At 39.8% G+C, this 25,025-nt stretch overlaps 2 protein-coding genes across 2 annotated transcripts in view; both read left to right on the top strand.

The window, feature by feature from the left end:
- Positions 1 to 1,217: 1,217 nt before the first annotated feature.
- LOC135107322 (uncharacterized) lies at positions 1,218 to 15,884 on the top strand. Its single transcript, XM_064017030.1, has 4 exons — positions 1,218 to 1,289; positions 12,299 to 12,388; positions 12,945 to 13,230; positions 13,448 to 15,884. The coding sequence occupies exons 2-4, from the start codon at positions 12,299 to 12,301 to the stop codon at positions 13,678 to 13,680; spliced, it is 609 nt and encodes a 202-aa protein (XP_063873100.1). The 5' UTR covers positions 1,218 to 1,289; the 3' UTR covers positions 13,681 to 15,884.
- Positions 15,885 to 25,012: 9,128 nt separating this feature from the next.
- LOC135107323 (uncharacterized) overlaps positions 25,013 to 25,025 on the top strand; it is a 1,345-nt gene continuing 1,332 nt past the window's right edge. The window contains exon 1 of the mRNA XM_064017031.1: positions 25,013 to 25,025. This exon is cut by the window's right edge and continues 73 nt beyond it. The gene's annotated coding sequence lies outside the window, so the exon portion shown is untranslated.

The raw sequence follows: 25,025 nt of genomic DNA on the forward strand, positions 1-25,025 counted from the left end.
CATTTACGTAACTGTAGCTGTAGTCTGGCAAGGATTCCACCTCATCTGATGCTAAAAAAAAAAAAAAAAAACACAGAACCCGACTAATGATATATGCCACCCTTTCTAACTAGTTCTTATGGGAGAAGAAAGTTTCAAAGTACAGCATCACTACTATGTATCTAATCTCCCTAGAGAAGTTTATCATAGTTTGAGTGAAGGGATGATACTACACGATACTGCAATCTTGTACGTGCCAATTTTCAGACCATTAGGAGAAGTACATTATACCTGTGATGAAAGAGCGTACAGGTGTAATGATCAGAGTGTAATGGTCAGAAACACTGGTTTTGTTAAGATTACATGTAGTGTTCGGAACATAAAGGGTAGGTTAGGAATTGAGGAAGAAGAGGAGGAGATGGAGGAGGGAGATGGAGTGGGAGGCGAAGGAGGAGAAGAAGAAGAATTGGAAGAAGAAGAAACAGGGATAAGAATAAGAATAAAAATAAAATTTATAAGAACAACAACAATAACAAGAACTAATCCCTTCCGCCCACTAGTAACCCTCCAACACACACACACACACACACACACACACACACGCCGAAACCCACTGAAAAAGATAAAAAAAATAAAAAAAACAACCACTCTTTCCTCCCTGCCCCGCCCTCTTCTCTTCCCCGTCAAAAAAAAAAAGGAGAAAAAAAAAAAAACTCAAATTGAACCACACACGAAGGAAACCTCAAAAGTAGAAATCACACACACACACACACACACACACACATGAAGAAAATAGGAAAAAGAAAAAAATAAAAGAAAGAAAACACAAGCAAAAACAGGAATTTGAAAACCATCACCAACATCAACTCCAACCACTCCACCAGTAACCCGTTCCATACATTGTACCCGACTGGTTCAGGTGATACACTTTCAATGCATGCTAAAAAAAAAAAAAGTCCCCAAAAGAGTCCAGAGAAATCATTCTATATTGATACCATTATCATAATTACCTACCACTTCTGTTCTTTCTCCTCTTGTTTCTCCTCCTCTATCTCCTCTACCTTCCATTTTCAGCGAGAGAGAGAGAGAGAGAGAGAGAGAGAGAGAGAGAGAGAGAGAGAGAGAGAGAGAGAGAGAGAGAGAGAGAGAGAGAGACCCAGTTTAGCCTGCGGTGGGCGTCACTGGACCGTGCTCTGCCGCAGCTTCCTATAAAAGAGGTGGTGGAGACTCAAGGTTCAGACATCGCGCTGCTTCCCCGTCACGACCACACCTCTTCCGCCTCTCCACCTCTCCCTGTGTGTGTGTACACCGTGAGTATCCACAATGGAGGCTATTACACATGTACTCACTATACATAGACGTACATATGAGAAAGGACGGATAACATCAATAATAATAAGAGAAATAAGTCAAAACTAAGACAAAAAACGAAGATATTTGTTCTTGTGGTATTCGAGTATTTAAAATCTAGAGCAAAATAACACACACACACACACACACACACACACACACACACACACACAAGGAGGTAAACATATTTCAAGAGTGAAAATAATGAATCGCCGAAAAATTTGACATGACTTCTCACTAATTGGATTATCATTATTATTGTCTCGACTGCTATTATCATCGTTATCGCTATCATTCCCGTCATCCTTGTAATGTGGTGGTGGTTGGCGCACTCGGCTCACGACAAACATTTCCAAGCTTCGAATCTGCGGTTTGTTTCCTTTCACGCTGCAAATTCTGGTTACTTAATATAGGATAATATGGATGTAAATCGAGGATCTGTTTCGGCGATGTTGACTGTTCCAAGTTCAAAAGTGATCCATTGCGAAAATTACCTAGTCTGTTGAGTCTTCATCATATTAGAAGCTCCTGTTCTAGTTACGCACTATACTAAAGTTTTTCAGTGTCCATGCAAAAAAGCAGCGTTCCAGGAAAGTACTCATAGCATCATAAGCCTTCACATCTGCGGCTCTTTTCTCTTCTAGTTACGCGCTATACTCAAGTTTTCTGATGTCTTTATAAAGATAAGTGTTACAGAAACGTACCCATGGTCTTCTTAAGTCTACACATAGGAAGTTATTTTCTTTTCCAGTTATACTTCAATTTCCCAGTGCGTGTACAAAGAACGGTGTTTTAGAATGTTACCATAGTGCAAGTCTCCACATCTGAAACTCTCTGCTCCAGTCATGCACTATACTTCAGTTTTCCAGCGGGTGTCCATACAAAGAACAGTGCTCCAGAAAAGTCTCCTTGTTTAAGCTTTCACTTCAAAGGCTCTTTTTGCTTTCCATTCACCCATATATCCTTACCGCGCTGTCGTGTCTTTGGCGTTGTCAGTCAATATTCGTTGTTGATCTGTCTTCTGCTAGTTGCATTATTTGGCCTGGAGTATTCTTCAGCCTTGGCCTTCCTCTTGCTCTTCTTTCAATCTTCTATCTTCTATCTTCTTCAATCTAGTAATACATAAATGCACTATTTTTTTCTTTTTTTTTAAGTTCTCAGTGAGTGTCAGTACGAGTAGTGTTCAAGATGTTTCAGGATTCATAGCTTGTCGGAAAACCATCACTCAGTAGATGTTAACATAATGCAAGGGAAAAAATCCTTACCATCGTCCTACACGTTCGTCAGTATTGGAGGACATTATCATTACTACACTAATTTCCTGTCACCATAGAGGCATCGTGTATCAACCTCTCGCCTTCTTTTCTTTGGATGTTGTACTTTCTACCTTTCTTCTATTCGAGGTAGGTTAAAAGAAGCTGCCAAATACTGAATAAGTTTGTTCCATGAGAGATTTTGCCTTCGACTGGCGCGTCAAATTCAACAAAAACTGAAGAATATAATATGGTAGTGGTTTTGCATTGTATGTGAGAGAGAGAGAGAGAGAGAGAGAGAGAGAGAGAGAGAGAGAGAGAGAGAGAGAGAGAGAGAGAGAGAGAGAGAGAGAGAGAGAGAGAGAGAGAGAGAGAGAGAGAGAGAGAGGGAATTTGTAGTAGTATAGTTGCAGTAGCAGTAGTAGGAGAGATATTATAATAACAAAAACAAACCTATATAATTTAGCCTGAGGAGAAGAACTGGTCGTGGTAGGAATGTCCCTTCTGATCCCGTCTCTTCTTCTTCTCTTCCTCCTCCTCTTCTTCCTTCTGATCTTCTTTTTCTTTCTTCTCCTACTCTTTTTCCGGTTCTGTTTTTGTTTGTCTTTTTTCTTGTTCTTGTTCTAGTTCTTTCTGTCTTTCTTTTCCCTCGTACTCCTCCCTTCATTTACTAGTTTCATCTTACAGCCACCTACGTACATACATCACTTGCTCCACTTATTCCCACCATCCGTTCCTCCTCTTCCTTCCCTCCCTTCATTCCCTTTTCCCGTCCTCCTCTTCCTCCTCCATCTAACGTGACCCAGATGAGCCAGCGATAAAAAAAAGACAGTTTACCAGCAGACGTTTCTTTATCTGCCACTCAGACCGAGACACATCCTTAGTTTGCTCATTAAACCCGTGCTATCTTGCCAGACCACCTTCCTCCGTCCTCACCTTGCCTTAGTGTGGTTAAGTTTTACGAGCTATGTAATGTTAATGTGGATTCTTGTTAGTGTATAGGCATGTAACGCCCCTCGCCTGACTTACTTTACTTTCTCTTAACTCAAATTTACATAATCTGTTTCGTATTCTATTTTTTTTTCTCGTCCTCACACGCCTATGTTGTTGTTAGTGTCAATAGGAAGTTTAAAAAAGGTGCATGGTGGGATTTATTTATAGACAGGGATGGTAGGTGGATATAGACAGATGTGTTTTATGTAGGAATTTTTACGTGTAGGAATGATAGAATCTTCTGGTTTTCCTTATTTTATTGTCATGTTTTTTTTTTTATGTTCTTATGTTCTGACGTGTTTTTTTTCCGTTTTTTTGTCAAATTAATTTCTTCCTGCCTCTGTTCATTTTTACTACTTCCTTTCTTCTCATACATCATCGCTTCTTTTCTTCGTTCAATCTTACTTCTTCCTTCCTAATATCTCATTCCTTCTTACCTCCATTCAATTTAACTTTTTCCTTCCTTCTAACACCTCATACCATCCTTCCTTCGTTCATTTTTACCTATCCCCAGTTTATACACATACACCTCATCTCTCCCTAACTCGGTTCACACTCTTTCCTAATTTCTCTCCACTTCTTTTACATCTTTCCTCACCAGTATAATTTTTCATATCATCGTGTCTTCTCTCTTCCTCGCCTCTCATATCTCGTCCCTTCCTACCTTAGTCTCTCCTCACTATGTCCCGTTGTATCCTCCCTTTCGCCTCCTCCTCACCGCCTTGCCCCGCCTCGCCACGCCTTGCAACGCCCAGCCTCGATACCACAGTGAATGTATCGATTAGTTTATCATCTGTATATCTTTATTATTGATTGACGTTCGTATATTCTTTACATGTAGTTAGGTGGGTGATATTTACTTACAAGGAGACTAGAAGCAAATTAGCATGAAGGCTTTCTTTCTTGCTTGATTTTTCTATCTCTGTCTGTCTCTGCCTGTCTTTCTTTCTGTCTGTCCTTCTTTCTGTCTGTCTTTCTGTCTGTTTGACTAACTTTCTCTCTCTCTCTCTCTCTCTCTCTCTCTCTCTCTCTCTCTCTCTCTCTCTCTCTCTCTCTCTCTCTCTCTCTCTCACCGGGTTACAAGCGAGTCTCTATAAGGGCGAGGCAACCTGTAAAGTCTCCTGACATATGATTCTCGTGTCCGCTGCTTGAATGCAATGGCCAGACGCCGCCTCCACCGCCGTCCTCATGCGCTGAACCTCTCTCTCCCTTGATTCTCGCCACGCACTGCTTAATTAACTGTATGATTGTCAATAATGTGTTTCATTTGAGTCACCACAGATAATCAACACTGCTTAAGCAGCTCAATGGTTGCCAATTTCACCCTTCCTACTTCACTAAAATCACCTTAGACAATATTCCGCTTAACACCTAGTAATGACAGACTTCTTATTTTGTGTCACTTTAGAGAATCTACACTGACTTTCTGCTGGCGAGTGACTTCCTACTTTACTTGAGTCACCTAAGTCCTCAGACAATCTACTTTGTTTAATTCTTTCCTAATGACTAATTTCCTCCATCACTTGAGTCACCTTAGAACCTTAGATAATAAAATACTGCTTAACTCTTTCCTAATAATGGACTTTCTACTTCAATTGAGTTTCTTTAGACAATCTGTAATGCTTAACTCTTTGCTAATGACTCACCTTCTACTTTATTAGAATCACTTCAGCCAATCCAGTCAAAATGAAACAACAGAAGAAGTCCTGAACTATTCAGTTATTCATTCCATTTTGGTGTGATGTACAGTGGTGTGTTTTATAATTAAAATCTAAGTCTGCAGCACTTTTAATTTAACTTCAATAGAATTCACAGCAAAGGGTTAAACATCAATAGAAACAACACATGCTCTATAAAGATAAACTAAAAAGAACAGAGAAATGCAAGAAAATCTCTTAAAATGTGTATTTACTGAGCTTATTGATGAAGTAAAGCAATTTATTCTGTCACCGACGTAAAAAGAAAAAAAAAATCTTGACGAATGCTTTGGGAGTAGGAGTAAGACTGGCAAAGAAAATGGAGGATAGAAAGTTAATATGAAAGCTGAGCAGGGAAACTAAAGAAGAAAAATAAATGTCTTACAGGGACTGCAATGTGTATGTCTAACGGCTTCTTGCAACTTCCATTACTTTATGTTCTTATGTTCTTAGATGTAGGGATAAGGGAGTTATAAAGAGAATAATTATCAGTAAGGAGAGCGAAAGAGAGAGAGAGAGAGAGAGAGAGAGAGAGAGAGAGAGAGAGAGAGAGAGAGAGAGAGAGAGAGAGAGAGAGAGAGTCATTGCACCTCCGACAACAAAACCTCAGACGGCTTGGTTATTAAGTGTCGAAGTAGGTGAAGTGAACAGGTTATAAAGGCACATACAAGTAAGCTCCTGCATTTAATTTAACTGTGCCTTGTGTTTTAATCTTGATCTTTCGTGCGGTCTTTTCTTTCTGTATTATGTCTTCTGATCTGTTAGGAATTTATCACTTGTTTAGTTTCGTAAAGAGACTGTTAGTAGATAAGAGTCTCTTTCTTTTCCCTCTCTGTTTCCTCCTCGTCAAAATTATCTTTAATAATGAAATTCAAAGCCTACTTGCACACACTTACACACACACACACACAGCCTGACTCTCTCTCTCTCTCTCTCTCTCTCGTCGCCATCACCTCCATCATCACTAACAACAAACATCACCTCACACTCACTCAGAACCTGTTTTACCTTAATGAGTTTCTTTATTGCTTCTTCTAAAGTTTTTTGTTCCTTCGTCTGCTAACATAACATGAAGCCAAATGACTCATAAAACTTAGATTACTTAAACTTTTACTGTGAGATTGATATGTATTTTCCATTTATTTGTCTTTGCGGTAAGCGGCTGAATCACTAAAAACATCAGGTACTTCGGAAGGGATGAAGTTGAGGCATTAAAGGAAAGGAAGGAAACGAAAGAACTCTGAAGATAATAAAAGGTCACATGATAAGGGAAATAAGAATTGTTTTGAGAGAAAAATCCTTTGTAGGAAAAAGAAGGATTTGGACAGTAAAAAGAAGAAGAAAGAAGAAGAAGAAGAAGGAGAAGAAGAAGAAGAAGAAGAAAACAACAACAACAACAACAACAACAACAACAACAACAACAACAGCAACACGAAGAACAGGAAGAAGAAGAAGAAGAAGAAGAAGAAGAAGAAGAAGAAGAAGAAAAAAAGAAGAAGAAAAGAAGAAGAAGAAGAAGAAGAATCACAAGAAGGAAAAACTTGTTACGCTAACAGGAGCTGACAAGACTATAATCAACATCCCAAAATGGAAAGGAGGAAAAGAACGTAGAAACTAAAAAAAAAAAGAAAAAAAAAGTTATGTAAAAAGAAAAAGAAACTTGTACCTGGAGAAAGTACTTTGTAGCAAGAAAAGAAAAAAAAGATAAGACAAAAAATTGAAGAAAAAAATATTAGACACGAGTGGAGCAAATATAATTACGATCTTAACTCAAGGAAAAAAATGCTGAATCAGAAAAAAAAGAAAATACTAGTTAACAATTTTATTCTTAGGAAGCAAGAGAAAAAATAATTTAAATGAGAAAAGATAAGAGAAACAGGGAAAAACTTTACTAGACACGAGCTTGGCGGATATAATGAACATCTTAACACAAGGATACGAAAAAAAAAAAAACTTGCTGACTCGGAAAAAGAGAAAAAATACTAGTTAACAAATTCACCGAGGAATCTTGAAAGTTAAGTCACAATTTGTTGATGAGAAACTTGACTAGACTCCTTGACTCCTGTGAGCATCGTGGCCTCGCGCCAAGACCTTACAAGGCAAGCCGAGGCGCCGGAATGTTGTCAAGATTTACGTAAAAGTCATGCTAGAGATTTACAGTCACTTCCCGGGTGGCCACGAGGACCAGGTAGTGAAGGTGTGGACACAGTAGGAACACTCGTTAAAAAGGTTCATAAACGTTTTCCCGTCTCTGTGTTTACTAACAGACAACAAGGTATTTTATGCGCGGACTGGTGGAAAGATTTATGAGGTGATGTTGAGTGCAGGATACATATTATCTGGGATGTTGCCCGGTGATTCCCAGGCGCTAGGCAGTATCTGGGATGTTGCCCGGTGACTCCCAGGCGCTAGGCAGTATTGCTTGTGTCTTCCTGTATGCGGCGGGTTCACTTGCCTCCTGTGTCATTGCAGATTACGCCTTTGATACTCGCCCACTTCGGAAACTCGTCGCTAAGGGGTTGTGAGGATTAAGCAGTGCTGGCTAGGGTACAATGGTGACAGGACACACACACACACACACACACACACACACACACACAGCCTCTCTCTCTCTCTCTCTCTCTCTCTCTCTCTCTCTCTTTCTCTATTTGTGTGTGTGTGTGTTAAAGAACAGCAAAACATACTAAACACATAAAGCCCAAGTCAGCACTGGAGAGAAGTCGTTATCTAATGGTTTAAATAAAACCATGAAAAAAAAAACAACCAAAAAAACAAACAAAAACTTTACAGCAATATATTTTTTTTCCCCGTATGACGTGACTGGTGAACGAGGCAATTATTTTAATTCTTACTTGCTTTTTTTGAAGGGCGGCAGCGATGAATACGTGGCATGCCAGACGGAGTGGTGTCTGTCCAGTTTCTTATGCCCTGGGAAAAAAAGTGGAAGAGGAAAAAGAAAATAACAAAAACAAGTAGCCATAAAAGGAACACACAAGAACCACTTTAAACCTATAATGGGAGAGAGAGAGAGAGAGAGAGAGAGAGAGAGAGAGAGAGAGAGAGAGTCATTGCACCTCCGACAACAAAACCTCAGACGGCTTGGTTATTAAGTGTCGAAGTAGGTGAAGTGAACAGGTTATAAAGGCACATACAAGTAAGCTCCTGCATTTAATTTAACTGTGCCTTGTGTTTTAATCTTGATCTTTCGTGCGGTCTTTTCTTTCTGTATTATGTCTTCTGATCTGTTAGGAATTTATCACTTGTTTAGTTTCGTAAAGAGACTGTTAGTAGATAAGAGTCTCTTTCTTTTCCCTCTCTGTTTCCTCCTCGTCAAAATTATCTTTAATAATGAAATTCAAAGCCTACTTGCACACACTTACACACACACACACACAGCCTGACTCTCTCTCTCTCTCTCTCTCTCTCGTCGCCATCACCTCCATCATCACTAACAACAAACATCACCTCACACTCACTCAGAACCTGTTTTACCTTAATGAGTTTCTTTATTGCTTCTTCTAAAGTTTTTTGTTCCTTCGTCTGCTAACATAACATGAAGCCAAATGACTCATAAAACTTAGATTACTTAAACTTTTACTGTGAGATTGATATGTATTTTCCATTTATTTGTCTTTGCGGTAAGCGGCTGAATCACTAAAAACATCAGGTACTTCGGAAGGGATGAAGTTGAGGCATTAAAGGAAAGGAAGGAAACGAAAGAACTCTGAAGATAATAAAAGGTCACATGATAAGGGAAATAAGAATTGTTTTGAGAGAAAAATCCTTTGTAGGAAAAAGAAGGATTTGGACAGTAAAAAGAAGAAGAAAGAAAAAGAAGAAGAAGGAGAAGAAGAAGAAGAAGAAGAAAACAACAACAACAACAACAACAACAACAACAACAACAACAACAGCAACACGAAGAACAGGAAGAAGAAGAAGAAGAAGAAGAAGAAGAAGAAGAAGAAGAAGAAGAAAAAAAGAAGAAGAAAAGAAGAAGAAGAAGAAGAAGAATCACAAGAAGGAAAAACTTGTTACGCTAACAGGAGCTGACAAGACTATAATCAACATCCCAAAATGGAAAGGAGGAAAAGAACGTAGAAACTAAAAAAAAAAGAAAAAAAAAGTTATGTAAAAAGAAAAAGAAACTTGTACCTGGAGAAAGTACTTTGTAGCAAGAAAAGAAAAAAAAGATAAGACAAAAAATTGAAGAAAAAATATTAGACACGAGTGGAGCAAATATAATTACGATCTTAACTCAAGGAAAAAAATGCTGAATCAGAAAAAAAAGAAAATACTAGTTAACAATTTTATTCTTAGGAAGCAAGAGAAAAAATAATTTAAATGAGAAAAGATAAGAGAAACAGGGAAAACTTTACTAGACACGAGCTTGGCGGATATAATGAACATCTTAACACAAGGATACGAAAAAAAAAAAAAAACTTGCTGACTCGGGAAAAGAGAAAAAATACTAGTTAACAAATTCACCGAGGAATCTTGAAAGTTAAGTCACAATTTGTTGATGAGAAACTTGACTAGACTCCTTGACTCCTGTGAGCATCGTGGCCTCGCGCCAAGACCTTACAAGGCAAGCCGAGGCGCCGGAATGTTGTCAAGATTTACGTAAAAGTCATGCTAGAGATTTACAGTCACTTCCCGGGTGGCCACGAGGACCAGGTAGTGAAGGTGTGGACACAGTAGGAACACTCGTTAAAAAGGTTCATAAACGTTTTCCCGTCTCTGTGTTTACTAACAGACAACAAGGTATTTTATGCGCGGACTGGTGGAAAGATTTATGAGGTGATGTTGAGTGCAGGATACATATTATCTGGGATGTTGCCCGGTGATTCCCAGGCGCTAGGCAGTATCTGGGATGTTGCCCGGTGACTCCCAGGCGCTAGGCAGTATTGCTTGTGTCTTCCTGTATGCGGCGGGTTCACTTGCCTCCTGTGTCATTGCAGATTACGCCTTTGATACTCGCCCACTTCGGAAACTCGTCGCTAAGGGGTTGTGAGGATTAAGCAGTGCTGGCTAGGGTACAATGGTGACAGGACACACACACACACACACACACACACACATTCTCTCTCTCTCTCTCTCTCTCTCTCTCTCTCTCTCTCTCTTTCTCTATTTGTGTGTGTGTGTGTTAAAGAACAGCAAAACATACTAAACACATAAAGCCCAAGTCAGCACTGGAGAGAAGTCGTTATCTAATGGTTTAAATAAAACCATGAAAAAAAAAACAACCAAAAAAACAAACAAAAACTTTACAGCAATATATTTTTTTTCCCCGTATGACGTGACTGGTGAACGAGGCAATTATTTTAATTCTTACTTGCTTTTTTTGAAGGGCGGCAGCGATGAATACGTGGCATGCCAGACGGAGTGGTGTCTGTCCAGTTTCTTATGCCCTGGGAAAAAAAGTGGAAGAGGAAAAAGAAAATAACAAAAACAAGTAGCCATAAAAGGAACACACAAGAACCACTTTAAACCTATAATGGGAGAGAGAGAGAGAGAGAGAGAGAGAGAGAGAGAGAGAGAGAGAGAGAGAGAGAGAGAGAGAGAGAGAGAGAGAGAGAGAGAGAGAGAGAGAGAGAGAGAGAGAGAGAGAGAGACCAACTTTAAGGAAAACTATTAGATTGAGCAAAGGAGTAACTATGCCTTTAGAAAATCCAATTTCAGACTAGAATTAGCAGAAGCCCGCGGGTTAATGCAGAGTTACGCCTCACGGGGGTTGCAGGTGCTGAGGGTAGAGGCGGCAGAATAGTGTTGTCAAGTGGTGGTGTTTACTCTCCGCTGCGCTGAGAACAAGAACACGTCTAATGATGTGAATGAAGGTGGAAGATCTTTCGTGATAGTAGGGGTAGACTGTGTAATGATGATAATACTGATAATAACACGCAATGGAAAATGGTAAAGAGAAGAATAAGGAGGTGGAGGAGCAGGAGGAGGAGGAGGAGGAGGAGCAGGAAGAGGAGGATGATTTCATGACGTCTCCACAATAGCCTCCCATCTGCCCCCTTTCCTCCCCTTCCCCCCTGCACGCACTTTCCTCTCACCCGAATCTGATCACTTGTCTTTCTGGTCTTTTCTCCTCTGCCTTCCTTGCTTCTCCCACTTACTGAACTCTTCCTTTGAACAATAGTACGTGGCGGTATCGTCTTATCTCTCTGCACACATTCAATTGTCTTCTTAACAATAGCGTTATCTCTGCCTCTTTCTCCCTCTCTCCTTTCCTTATCTCACGTCTTCCTCCCTCCGCCTTTCAGTCTCACTCACATCTCTCGTCTGAAAGTTCACCGCTCTTCTTGAACTGTAATTTGTAAAGCATATTGATAAAGTCAGCTAACTGATGGTTCCACTTGCTTCGTTTTCTTTTCATCCTGAAGAGGAAAAACCAGATGCCCATCACCAACACACATCTTCTTTTCTTCTTCCTTACTACTTTCTCCACATTTTGCTCTTTAAGTTATTACCTAAGTATCCCTTAACTCTACACAGACCCTCTCCCTGCTTATCTTTATCTCAGTCACTCCCTTCTGGTCCTTCCAAGTCTCCTTTGTCTTCTTCAAGTCGCCTGCCATGTCCTCCTTTCTTCTATTACTGTTTTTTTTTTCTTTTTATGCCTTAAGGTTTTTATTGGAATTATGGTGTGTTTATTTATATTTTTCTTATCCTCTTCCTGATCTCTACTGCAGGTGTTCCTTTAAAACATCGGATCTTTCTGCACCTGTTTCTTATTCCTTACTGTTATCCCTTGCTAAGTTTCATGCATAACTGTTGAACATTCTCATGAAATTCCATATTTTTTTTTTATCTTCCAGGCAACTGACAACCTCCTCTCTCTCTCTCTCTCTCTCTCTCTCTCTCTCTCTCTAAACAAGAATTGATTTAAACCGAATCCCTGCCTACCCAAGGAAGATATAATGCCACGCTTCATTAAGACATACACATACACAAACCGGGGGAAAAAATGTAACAGGAAAACAACCGGTTCTTCTGGAGATGCTAACACGTGGCGCATTCCAGATGTCTTGGCTACCGCTGCTGCTGTGCTTCTCGTGTGCGCTGCTCATCGGCCCCTCCTGGGCGGACCAAGGCATCGACGCTGGCAATGAGGTTTGCTTGTTTTGTCTACTGTTTCTCGGTCTCCTGTATTCCGAGTGTTCTTGATTATGAATTCTTTTTAGAGGGAGGTTTCAAGACACTTCTTTCTCGTCTTCTTATCTCACTCTCTCATCGTCCTCTCACTTCTCATCCAGTCATGAATAATTTTTTTGAATCTTTAATTTTATGGACTGACACTACAATGGTCTTTTTTTTTTAATCTTTTTGTAGCTTCTGGCCAGATCTCCTCTTACATAAAAAAAATCTTGGATTATCTGACAATGAATTCATTCTTGGCCTGGTTTTTGACAATAAAGACACTCGTTATTTTATTTGATTAACACTAGAGTATTTTACTTGACAGAAGATTTGAATTACTCAGCTTTTCCTTCCCGCTAGTGTTATCTTACGAAATCATATTTAAAAGTTGCATTATACCACTTTGTGAAGCTTTAGGAGAAACCACAACAGGTTCAGATGATTGTCGAAGAGTAAACATCAAGTCGAAACTTGCAGGGACATTGAATTACAAAGATGAAAGGAGTGAACCAACCTTTCTCTTAAGCAGATCAATGCCGAACCTGAGGAAGGCGCCGCCGAAGGTCGCCTATGCTCCACCTGCGGCAAAGTGACAGGATACAGCGTCGACAGCCACAGCACCCACGGAGGCAGCGGCTATGGCACCTATGGGTCAACAAGTACCATCGACAGCATGGACCTGTCTTCCATAATGGGAATGTCAACTATTGCCAGCTCCCTTCTCTCCAAGGGCAGTGGTCTGTCCTTCGGCATGTTCGCGCTGCCCATCCTTGGTGTGAACATCGCCATCCTGGTCATTCTTGGCATCCTTCTCAGTGAGTAGTGGCTTGAGTGAGGGCGGTCTGTGTGTAGCCTGCCTGTGACATGAAGTATCGGGCGTGTGGGAACTCACTTTTACATTTTTCTTGATTAGTTATGTTTCTTTACCTCTCGTTTCCTTTTCCTGAGTTGTCTCTTTTGTGATTGAGTTTGTCATAAAAAAGGGTAATTGATTTGCCTTCTTGCTGTAACATGTTCTCCTCGTGTTTGCAGTGCACGTGAAGAAGCTCACCTCTTACGGGGACACCGGCACCGGGGACGTGTACCACTACGCCGCCTACCCAGCAGGACACTCCACCTATCAGTCCTATGACTCCGGATACCACAGGAGGTCCACAGAGGAGGGAAGGGGCATGGAGTCACCTTCCACATTCCAGATGTTCACCCAGATGGTCTTTGACGCCATTGAGAAGTATGGTGAAATAGAGACGGAGACGGAGAAGTAAGGCGGAGCAGCGAAAGGGTACGGCTATCCACTGGAGGCAACACGGAGGAAGACTGTCAACTCATTTCAGGATTTTGAAGTGAACGGAGACGTTTCTTAAAGAGGTAAGCGAACCAAACCTGTTCCCACGGCACGACAGAATGACGACTCAGGACTGACGCAGGAAGAATGGAGAGCTTCCCCAAGCTCCAGTCTGACGCTGACGATACGTTCACGCAAACCCTCGCCAAGCCCAAGTGCGCGGCGAGGGTGACGCCCACTGTCTCGGGTGCAGCCGCCCTAGACATCATAAAAATATTCTGGTCAATATACATTATGTAGATACGACTTCAAGACACAGACGCCCTGACTGCACACTACTCAGGACACGAGGAGACACCAGAGGGACGACTGATCACTTCACGCGACGACTTCTAATTGGCCCACACTGCAGCTGCTGATTGGCTGCTGGACCACGACTTATGACAACTATACTACGACTGACAACGGACGAGTGACACCAACCCACCCACTCACCCACCCACCCACCCAGACATTACCCTTACTCCTTCCGCCATAGAGGTCCCCTAATCAGGAATCTTCTAAGCCTGTGTCTGGATGCTTCAATAACGATGAAAGCCCAGCACACGCCCTTCCATCACACTCACCTGACCTCACCACACGTCGTCCCTCTTGCCACAACCCCCGACGATCTCAGTCCTGCGCACTCCATGACTCCCTGACGTACTACATGCGTCCCAGGGAGTGTTAAGAGATACCACCATGCATTTTTCTTTTTTTCTTTGTCATTTATTCATCTTGAGTCTTCCCCTTTACATGACATGATCTTATATTACATAAAAACTCCTTCCATCAACGCCATAGTAACTCAGAAACTGCCATTTGTCTTAAGTTTAAAGTCTTCTAGGCCGATGCCTGTTCGCTCTATCACATAGCTTGTGTCCCCCTTAACTGATTGACGCCACGACCGAGTGACTAAAACTAACGGATGACCCGGACCAAAGGAGCTCAGGGACTACCATCCAGGAACCATCCCCACGTACTATTCTTTGACCGGACGCACTTTCAGCAGATGCATGAAAAACAGTTGCCTCCTAAACTAGTGATGTCATATTCTGGAAAACTTTTTGAACTAAGTTGCAGTATTAGACACTTACCCTTTCACCTTTCACATCCCCCGTTTTCTTTTTACCCGTTACTCTTAAAGCAATCTGCTGATTAAGTTGTTTTCTGACTGATTTGATTTTTTTTTTAGGATTTGAATCAGAATCTATATTTTTCGAGCCGTTGCAAAGCCTTATCCCACGAGCATTACTGACCAATCCATTAGTTCACATATTAATTTCAGTTCCGTTTATAGACGAAGTTCAATCGACCTCATAACATCACTAACCGAGGCAACTGTGAATAATAATACATAATCTTCCCCATATTCTAGTTTCGTACTTCATATTTTCTCACAGATCTGCAGCCATTAATTTGTTTAGATTCCGCTACTCTGTAAAGGATCTATGTAGTTTCACCTCATCTCTATCCATGTGCCAGTCTGCCTATCTCTCTGTTTGTCTGTCTATTCGTCCTTCCCCTTTCCCTTCCCCTTCCTCTTCCTCTTCCCCTTCCCCTTTCCTTTCATCTTCACTCTGCCATTCACCTTCACCTTCATCCTTTCATTTTCCCTTTCTTCTCTTCCCCTTCCCCTTCACCTTCTCTCCCTTCTTTTCCCCTTCACCTCGCCTCGCCTCCCTCGCCTCCAGCTTCCTGGTGAGTCAAGCTCCCTTCAATCCAACACGCTTCAGGTTCACTTTGGTCGAAGCTTTGCCGGTAACTTGTTTAGCTTCCTTTTTTCATGATTTGAGAGAAAATCAAAGCTATCAATCTTTTTTTTTTTTTACTTTTTATTTATTTTTTTTTCGGGTCATTCTTCTTCTCCCTCTTGTCTCAATTAAGTTAATTTTGCTTGTTCAGTTTCTTTTTATCTTGATTTGAGAGAATATTAGAGTTATCAGTTATTTTTATATATTTATTGATTGTTTTGGGTCATTCTTCTACTCTTGTCTCCTTTAGGTCAATTGTTACGTTGCTCTTTATAAGTTTAGAGTATTAAGTGTGATTATTTAGGTTATAAGGATTAAGTTCTCCGCTGGCGGAGCGATGCTATTTATTGCCATTTATTTATTCTTTGTAAGTAATAAATTATTTCCCTAACAATATGTTTTATTTTGGCTTTTTTTTTTTTTAATCTTAGTGTTCCTGTCCATTTTACCTTCACCTACACAACCCCTACCCTTCCCATGCCTCCTTCCTACTCTCCTAACAGATTTTCACACAAAAACATAAGAGCATGAAAAAAAATAAGGGAAGCTGCAAGAAGCCATCAGACCAACACGTGGTGGTCCTTGTATAAATGATATTTTTCTCTTTCCATCTATAAGCAAACACATTTATTGAGGGACTACCTTGTGACTTCTTTCACTTTTCTATGTTTTTCTTTTTTTATATTCCTATGTTCTTATCATCCTCATTCATCGATCTGTCTTATCTTTTAAAGCTCCCCAGTGACTCGGCACTAACAACCTGTTTACTGAGTCTATTCCATTCATCTGCTACTCTCATTCATCTCTACATCTCTCGCTCACGTCTCAGTGGAATCAACTCACCATCTCCGCTCCACCTTATGATGCTTTGTCCAGCCACTTCCTGGAAATACGCTATCGCCTCTGACGACAACAATTAGTACTCATATGCTCGCTCTCTATTCGTCATGATGCTCTAAGTGCCTCTCAGTCAGCAGCTTGCCATATTTCCTTCAACTAAGCAGTCACATTCATCGTGTAAGTGAACTGAGTGGGTTGATATAATATGACCTTTAGGTGCCCCATCTGCTCCGCATCACCTTTCATCTCGCCTCTCCTCCTCCTCTTTCCTTCTCCCCTCTCGCTCTATATCACCATTCATCTCTTCCCTCTCCGCTCTCCCTTCTCCTCGTCCCCAGTCCAGGTACACTTACATATCCACCTGATAGAGAGAACCTATGCAATTATGTGACTGATGAGGTGAAAGAAATATCGCAAACTGGTGAGTTAGAACTAAAAAGTATTACTACTTTCCATTTGAGAGAGAAAAATTCTCTTATTATTATCTTATTAGTTGCACTAGTATCTAGACTGTGCACTCTCTATATTTTCCTTTGACCAGTCGTGGATGCCCATAGAATAAAGGGCAGAGACACGCGTAGCCACTCATTGAAAAAAATAAAATATGCATAACTTTGAGCGAATGGTCAAATTCCTAAGTATACAGTAGCAGTTGAGGTCATTATTAAGTGGAGGTGAGAGAGGAGTCACTGTATCACTCACAACACTACCTCAGGCGTCTTGGGCAATAGTGGCGAAGTGAAGTGAAGAGGTTATATAGCTATATACATTGAGAGCCACAAGTCGAGTAACCTTTACTTCCAAAACTGCTCTGGAAAATCTCGTCACGCTAACCCTCTGTGTAAATAATTATCCTAGTGAGTGACTTCCACTAGGCTCACCTTAAGCCTACGTAAACTTGTTAGTGGAAAACAAAAAAATTAATATATATATATATATATATATATATATATATATATATATATATATATATATATATATATATATATATATATATATATATATATATATATATATATATATATAGTGTGGGTTAATCATTTGCGCGCGCGCGGACACACACACACACACACACACACACACACACACACATTTGGTAAACCTACATTGAAGATGAAACAAGAAGAGAAGAATAACGAAATAAGAAGAAAAAAACAAGGAAGAAGAAAAGGAAATAGAAAACCCAGGACCAGAGCAGCAGTTTGTTTTGAAATGGGATGATAAGGCCCAATTAGACATGACTCAAACGGAAAAAAAAAAAAAAAAAAAAAAAAAAAAAAAAAAAAAAAAATATATATATATATATATATATATATATATATATATATATATATATATATATATATATATATATATATATATATATATATATATATATATATATATATATATATATATATATATATATATTTTTTTTTTTTTTTTCCCCGTTTGGGTCATGTCTAATTGGGCCTTGTCATCCCTGATGTCCTGATTGCGAAAAGTTATATATACCGCCACGCCTGTGGGCGGGTCATGTACATAAATTGTATTACCGTACACTCATATGTGTGGGAGAGAATGTATGGGAATTTCGACCTTATCATGGAAATAATTTTTGAGGGAAAAGTGTAACGGAAAATAGAGTATATTAGGTCATGTAAATGAAGGAGAAGTCAGTAGCAGAGGTTGCAGAGGTAGCAGACAGCAGACTAATAGAGAGAGCCGCAGAAGTTCCGAGAGGCCCAGCCTGAGGGTGACAAAGATGGACGGGATCACGTAAAGTAAGTGAAGCTTATAAGTTGTAATGCAGTCTTGAAATCAGTTATTTCATGATTAGGATGGGAGAGAAGCAACGATAGCATATTTAGGTTTATTATTTTTATACATGCACATGTACTGAATGAGACTGTGTTATGTTCTGTGTGTTTTTTTCTTATTAAATTTTAATTTAATTAATGTGGCACCGAAGTTATAAGTATGTATTTCTTTTAACTGAACATCAATGATGTAAATTACTGTGGCGCGACTTCATGTGTGTGTATTTAGTGAGAGCTAATTGCGTAAATCGCCGTAGCGCAGACACTATGCATGTTTTCCTATACGAAGAACGAAGAATTATTGAAAAATTAAATTACGCCGTGTGTACTTTGTGTAAGAAGATTCCAGTAATTCTTGAACATTAAATGGAGATGAAAATTTGCAATTATTATCAATGGGAAAGAAAACTAAGACTGTGTAGTGATTGTTATCTTATTGGCAGCATATTGGATGTGTTTTATGTATTAATATTATTCATTAATTAAATTAAGAAAATTTACTTTAGTATTTATATCCGATAGCTGGAGCAGTGGTTTCCAAACTGGGGGCCATAGCCTCCTGGGGGGCCATGTAGCAAAATGTAGGGGGGCCATAATATGAGGATATATATATATATATATATATATATATATATATATATATATATATATATATATATATATATATATATATATATATATATATATATATATATATATATATATATATATATATATATATATATATATATATATATATATATATATGGGGGAAGCTGAAAACTAAATGGAACACAAAAAAGAAAGCCAAGCAGTCTGTCACATGTATAAAAAAATAAAAGAAGCACTTCACATTAATCCTATAGGGATGAGGCACTTTCTAAGATGCTTGCTTGATAAAGAAGAAGACACTAGCTCTTTAAGGCACCAGGCTTCATGCTCCTTTGAGGTGTCACTAAGAGAAAACAAGACTAGTAATGTTCTCACTTTTCTGCTTAAATGTGAAGCTCGTTAGTACGTGATTAGAGAAGTTCATTCGTGAAAATACAAGAAAAATGAAGATAAATCAACAAATCTTAAATACTGATCCTGATGCTCGAGAGCACTGCAAAAAACAGTGCACCGCTTTTTTAAGCATCTTAGTATCTTATTTCGACTACTTTTTAACACATCAGGACATATCAAAATAAAGGAAGCAGCAAGAATCCATCACGCCTACTCGTTCACGTGTCAGTATCTGTATAAAGCTTACCTACCTATTTCCACCTTTCATCCCCATCCATAAATATGTCTAATCTTCTTTTCAAGCTTCCTGTTGGCTCGGCACTAACAGCCTGAGTACTTAGTCTATTCCATTCATCTAATTGAAAATATTTAGGCATGTCTCATGCAGGGAGTGCCACATGTAGGTCTGATGGCTTCCTGCAGCTTCCTTTATATTTTTACTTCTTATGCTCTTACAATCCCACCTACATACACATATAACCCTAATGCAATAACACCTAAATAAAGACCACATCACTCAACTAATGCATAACAAGAGGCATACGTAGAGTTTATGTTGCACCTGAAACACCAAATTACCGTCTCCCAGGCAAAATGCCCTCCCGCTATAGAGCAGTTCGCCCTATCGTGTTGAAAAAAGAAAATCAGGTCCGCAGTACAGGCGCGTTTATCCCGTAGAGTTTTGGGTTGCTGTAGTATATGCTCATGGTGAGGCGGCGAGCGTCACTGAGAGAATACCATGCCTTTTAGAAGGTAAATGCGGTGCGTTTTCATACCTGTTGTCGTTTTCCCAGCTACTGGTGGTGGAGACTGAAAGATTGAGTGGAAAGAACAGCGAAGATGAGGAGGTGAAACAAGATGAGAGATGGAAGGGAAAAGCATAAATGATGGCAGAGGAAGGAAAGGGAGCTCAGGAAAAAAGAGCAGAGAGAGAGAGAGAGAGAGAGAGAGAGAGAGAGAGAGAGAGAGAGAGAGAGAGAGAGAGAGAGAGAGAGAGAGATTAGTAGCTAGACTGAAAAAAAATAGACTGTAAACCTAAAAAAAAAACAGGAAAATGGGAAAAAAGCACATATCAATAACAAAAATAAAAAAAAGAGAGACCTTGTAGTGATTAAAAACACACATGTGCCTCTTAAAGAAATATATAAATAAATAAAATAAATAAATAGATAAAATAAATCAAACAGAAGAGAACATACTAAGGAAGATAAAAGATAAATGAAGAAACAAAAGGTTAAGAGACACTGCGCGTCATGCTCTATAATACCTGCCAAGTGTCTTCACGAGGAGCGGACGTGTTGTAATGGCAGTCACTTCCACCTTCAATATAATGACAGTGATCTCTCTCTCTCTCTCTCTCTCTCTCTCTCTCTCTCTCTCTCTCTCTCTCTCTCTCTCTCTCTCTCTTATTTCACTCTTTCTCACGTCCTCCTCCTTTCCTACCTGCTTTTTTGTTATCCGTTGACAGTCTCTGCCTCTCTTTCCTATTTCTCTTCTCCGCATTTTTTTTTATTTTTCCCTCCTCTCTATTCTTTTCTTTTTCTGTCTTTTCCTTCATTCTTCTTCATTCCAGTCTCTTTCCTGCGCATTTCTTTTCTTCATTATCTTTTTATATTTATCTTTTCTGTAATTAAAAGAAAATATTTCGTTTAATTTGTTCGTATCTCTTTCTTCTTCATTGTTTTTCTCTTTCTTTCCCACCTTGTCATTTCCTTTTCACTTTCTTCCTATCTCTTTTCTCTCTTTACTTTTACTGTTTCTCATTTCTTTTCATTTATTCTCTCGTTAATTTCTTGTTCTTGCGCTCTTTGCTTTCTTCCTTCCTTTTTTCTTTCTTTTTCCTTTCTTTCTTTCTCTTTCCTTTTAATTTTACTGCTTCCCATTTGTTCTCATTAATTTTCCCGTTAACTTCGTTCTCTCTCTCTCTCCCTCTCTCTCTCTCTCTCTCTCTCTCTCTCTCTCTCTCTCTCTCTCTCTCTCTCTCTCTTTCTCTCTCTCTCTTTCATTCTCTTTTCACTAAGCCAACACAACACAAAGGAACTTACTGAAAAGGAACGCACACCAATACACTGGAAAGAAAAAAAAAGGCAGGCAAAAAGTCACCAAATTATGACTGCAAATCATAATGTCAGTAAAATCCTGCCGGCGGATACTCCTTCTACTGAAAAGCAGGTCTCCAATGATAATATTTCTTCTGTCTCTCTCCCTTTCTCCTTTCCTTTTTTTTTTTTTCTCTCTCCCACCTCACCACATTCAACTACTCTTCATTCCTAGAGCTACCACACTGCTGCCACCTGTTCCTCCCTCCTCCTCGTCTCTCCTTCCCTCCCTCCTCCTCGTCTCTCCTTCCCTCCCTCTCACTCCTCCTCCTCCTCCACCTCCTCATCCTCCTCCTCCTCCCACGGCCGACACAGCGACTGAATACATAGCAGGCGAGAAGCGTTCGTATAACTGTTCTCAAGGTTGTTTGTATGTATGTATGTTTGTTTGTTTGTTCATGTGTGTGTGTGTGTGTGTGTGTGTGTGTGTGTGTGTGTGTGTGTGTGTAACAGATGAGATGTAGTTTTATCTTCAGCATGAAATATTACAAAGGATTAACTACACACACCCACACACACACACACTAGGAAACCTTTTGAAGAGCATCTGTTAAAAACTATCTGGCTCACTCTTTCTCTTCCTCGTTTTCTTCTTTGTGAGCGGCATTATAAAAGTTTTCACCCTTGTTACGAGTTAAAAGAAGAAAAGAAGAAGAAAATGGGAAAAGTAAGAAAGAAGAATAAAAACAACAACAACAACAACACAACCATAACCAACACTAGTACCACCACCACCACCAACAACAACAACAATTCCACCATAACCACCACTACCACTACCACCAACAACAACTACACCAATACCAACAACTACATACCACTACTAGTAAACAAAGCGGAAGAAGACTTAGCAATATAGTTCGAAAGAAAACGGAATGATCAAGTACTGTACCCCACAGAAAACAAGGGCATGGAAATGTTATGATCATGCACGTAAGGCGGAAAGTTTCTACACAGCATTGCCTGAGTGCTGATGATACTTGGCGGGGGAAGCGGTCAATCCGGTCATACTAGCCAGGTGTTGTGTCTACCTTTCTCCCCTGGAATAAGAAAAAAAAATAAGGTTAATTTCATTATAATTACTTAGAAACAGCCTTGTAAGAAGTACTTTGTGTAATAACTTCTTACATACAATACAAACGTTCATACACACACACACACACACACACACACACACACACACACACACACACACACACACACATATATATATATATATATATATATATATATATATATATATATATATATATATATATATATATATATATATATATATATATATAGAGTATACAGCTTAGTAGATTGATAGATAGGTACATACATACATACATACATACATAATTAATTAATTAATTTATTGACCACAAGTTCCTGATGTGCAATGTAAATACTGTTGAAACTGAAAAAAAAAAAAGCTAAGATATACAAACGTATGATTATACTTGACATTATTTATACATAGATGAACTACACGAAAAAATACACGATTAATAGTATGCTTTAGTCTAAATCTCTCTCTCTCTCTCTCTCTCTCGTAAAAACCGCAAGACATCAGTTTGATCAATCATGCTTATACTTATCAGGTGCAACAAAATTATATAAGCTGTGTATTTTCGGTCATCGAATCACATCGCTCGACAGAACAGATGAAGGCGGGAAGATTTTGCGATTGAGTGATCTCTTGTATCTGACGGTAAATACGAAACTGAAATCCCTGGTTTATCTAATCTTTCATTCACGCTTCACTGCCCTCTGTACCAACCGTGAGTGAAGAAAGAATACTATTGGCTCGCACCATGGTGTGTGTGTGTGTGTGTGTGTGTGTGTGTGTGTGTGTGTGTGTGTACTTTCATGCATGTATGAGCATGTTTAGACTTGAGGGCTGTATGTGTTATAATATGTAAAGAGGCTAGATGACTGTGCGGGTGTGTGGTGGTGAGGTGGCGGTGGCGGTGGTGGTGGCGAGGAACAATGACGCGTCCTCCTGGTGTGGTGCGTGACCTAGTTTGCTGTTGGGCCTAGAGACAAGCCCGCGGCGTGACACCTTAATGACAGCAAGGTGACGCTAAGTGAGCTGCAGGGTCGCCGGAAGCCAACACAACACTGCCGTAACAAACGTAACTCCTGCACAGTCGAAAAAAAAAAGAGAGGGAATGAAAGCATGAGGTGTCATAACGCTTGTATTATTGCATCATCCATACGTGAGTGAAATCTGGTAATGTGTGGTGCTTTCCTCAGGTGATATGGGGTGACTCCTACCTGTCAAGTGCAGGTTACTTTAAGGTCAAGTATTACGTACAATGAGAATACACTCTTAACCCTTTCACTACTACACAATTTCTCTTTTAATCATCAATAATTTTTTCAGACATTTTTGTACTAAAATCTCTTGCCGTTTTCTGTAGTCTAAAAATAAAAGAAAATTAACCTCCTATTCGATATTTTATTTCCATTGTCTCCACACAAACAATTTCTGGTGTTCTCAATGCTACACAATTTTTTCCTCAGTCACTAACAACTTTTCACACATCTTGGAACTAAACTCTACTAAAATCTAATGTAGTCTAAATTAAAGACAAAATTAATATCCTACTCTTTCTTATCTTCTCTGCCTCCGCGCAAACAATTTCTAGTGTTCAGAACGTTAATGAAGGACGCCCATAGCCGCGAAAGGGTTGAAGGCATAATAGAGGAGTTGATAACACTGAGCTAACCCACAGCGATAGCGGGTCTTAGCTCGGCTCTGTCCTCCCGTCATCTCCTTACGTGAAGCCTACCAAAAAAAAAAAAAAAAAAAAAAAATACAAATACAATATTCATGTAATGGTGGCATGCAAATGTGTACAATTTGAATGGGAATCTCTCTCTCTCTCTCTCTCTCTCTCTGATCACCGTATATGTATATGCATATAGATATACAATGACAGAAAATAGGTCAGCAGGATAATCATCATCTAACCTTCCTGCGATACCTTTTTCCTCTTTCCCTTCAACTTTCTCCCTCTAGCCCCTTACAAGAGGAGTCGCGCCGCCCCGTGCTGTCCTGAGCTCTAAGGTTGCTGGTGCCGCGTGATGCCAACAAACCAACAGACACTTATTTCCTCTCCACTCATGCCTTCCTTCCTCTCAATGCCCCTTGGCGAGGTGCTTGCGGGAGGAGAAAAATAGTAAGTTTTCCAAGTATAATACGCCGCAATGTTCGGTCTGATGGACAGAGTTTTCCGAGATAATAGGTCTTGCCGGAACTCGTGTAGAGGAGCTGCGGGATTGGCTGGGCGGGGGCGGCGGGCGGCGCTTAGCTCGAGCTGGCAATGAGCGAATATTTGTCATAATTTCCTGTTACTTCTCGGGATCTAAGACTTTCATAAAATCGAAAACATGTTAAGAAGAGCCTAATCAACCCAAAAAAGTATTCATACAGCAAGGAAAGATGGTCAGGATTCGAGAATTCCATGCATATTATCTTGAGGGAGGCGACGAATACACACATGATCGCCAGATATTTTCGTTGCTCTTCGACCACCTCCACATTGCATCGTACTAGTGAGCTACGAGTAAAATCCTTATCTCATTTACTTCTAAAACGTAGACTACGATAACTTAATTATTGAAACCTTGCTGGAAATTGGGCACAAGAAAAAATGGTATGAAAATTTAAGCATCAAAACGAATATACCTGTAGGTCACGTAAGGAGCCAGCGTGGCCTCTTCCATACCTCCTTCATGTAGGTTTAGAGGTCAGGAGCGCGGGGGACTGACATCCTGGGAACACTATATAAACAGAGCCTCTCTTAGGGCGGTGCACAT

This window comes from Scylla paramamosain, chromosome 15 (assembly GCF_035594125.1).
Source record: "Scylla paramamosain isolate STU-SP2022 chromosome 15, ASM3559412v1, whole genome shotgun sequence".
Lineage (NCBI taxonomy): Eukaryota > Metazoa > Arthropoda > Malacostraca > Decapoda > Portunidae > Scylla > Scylla paramamosain.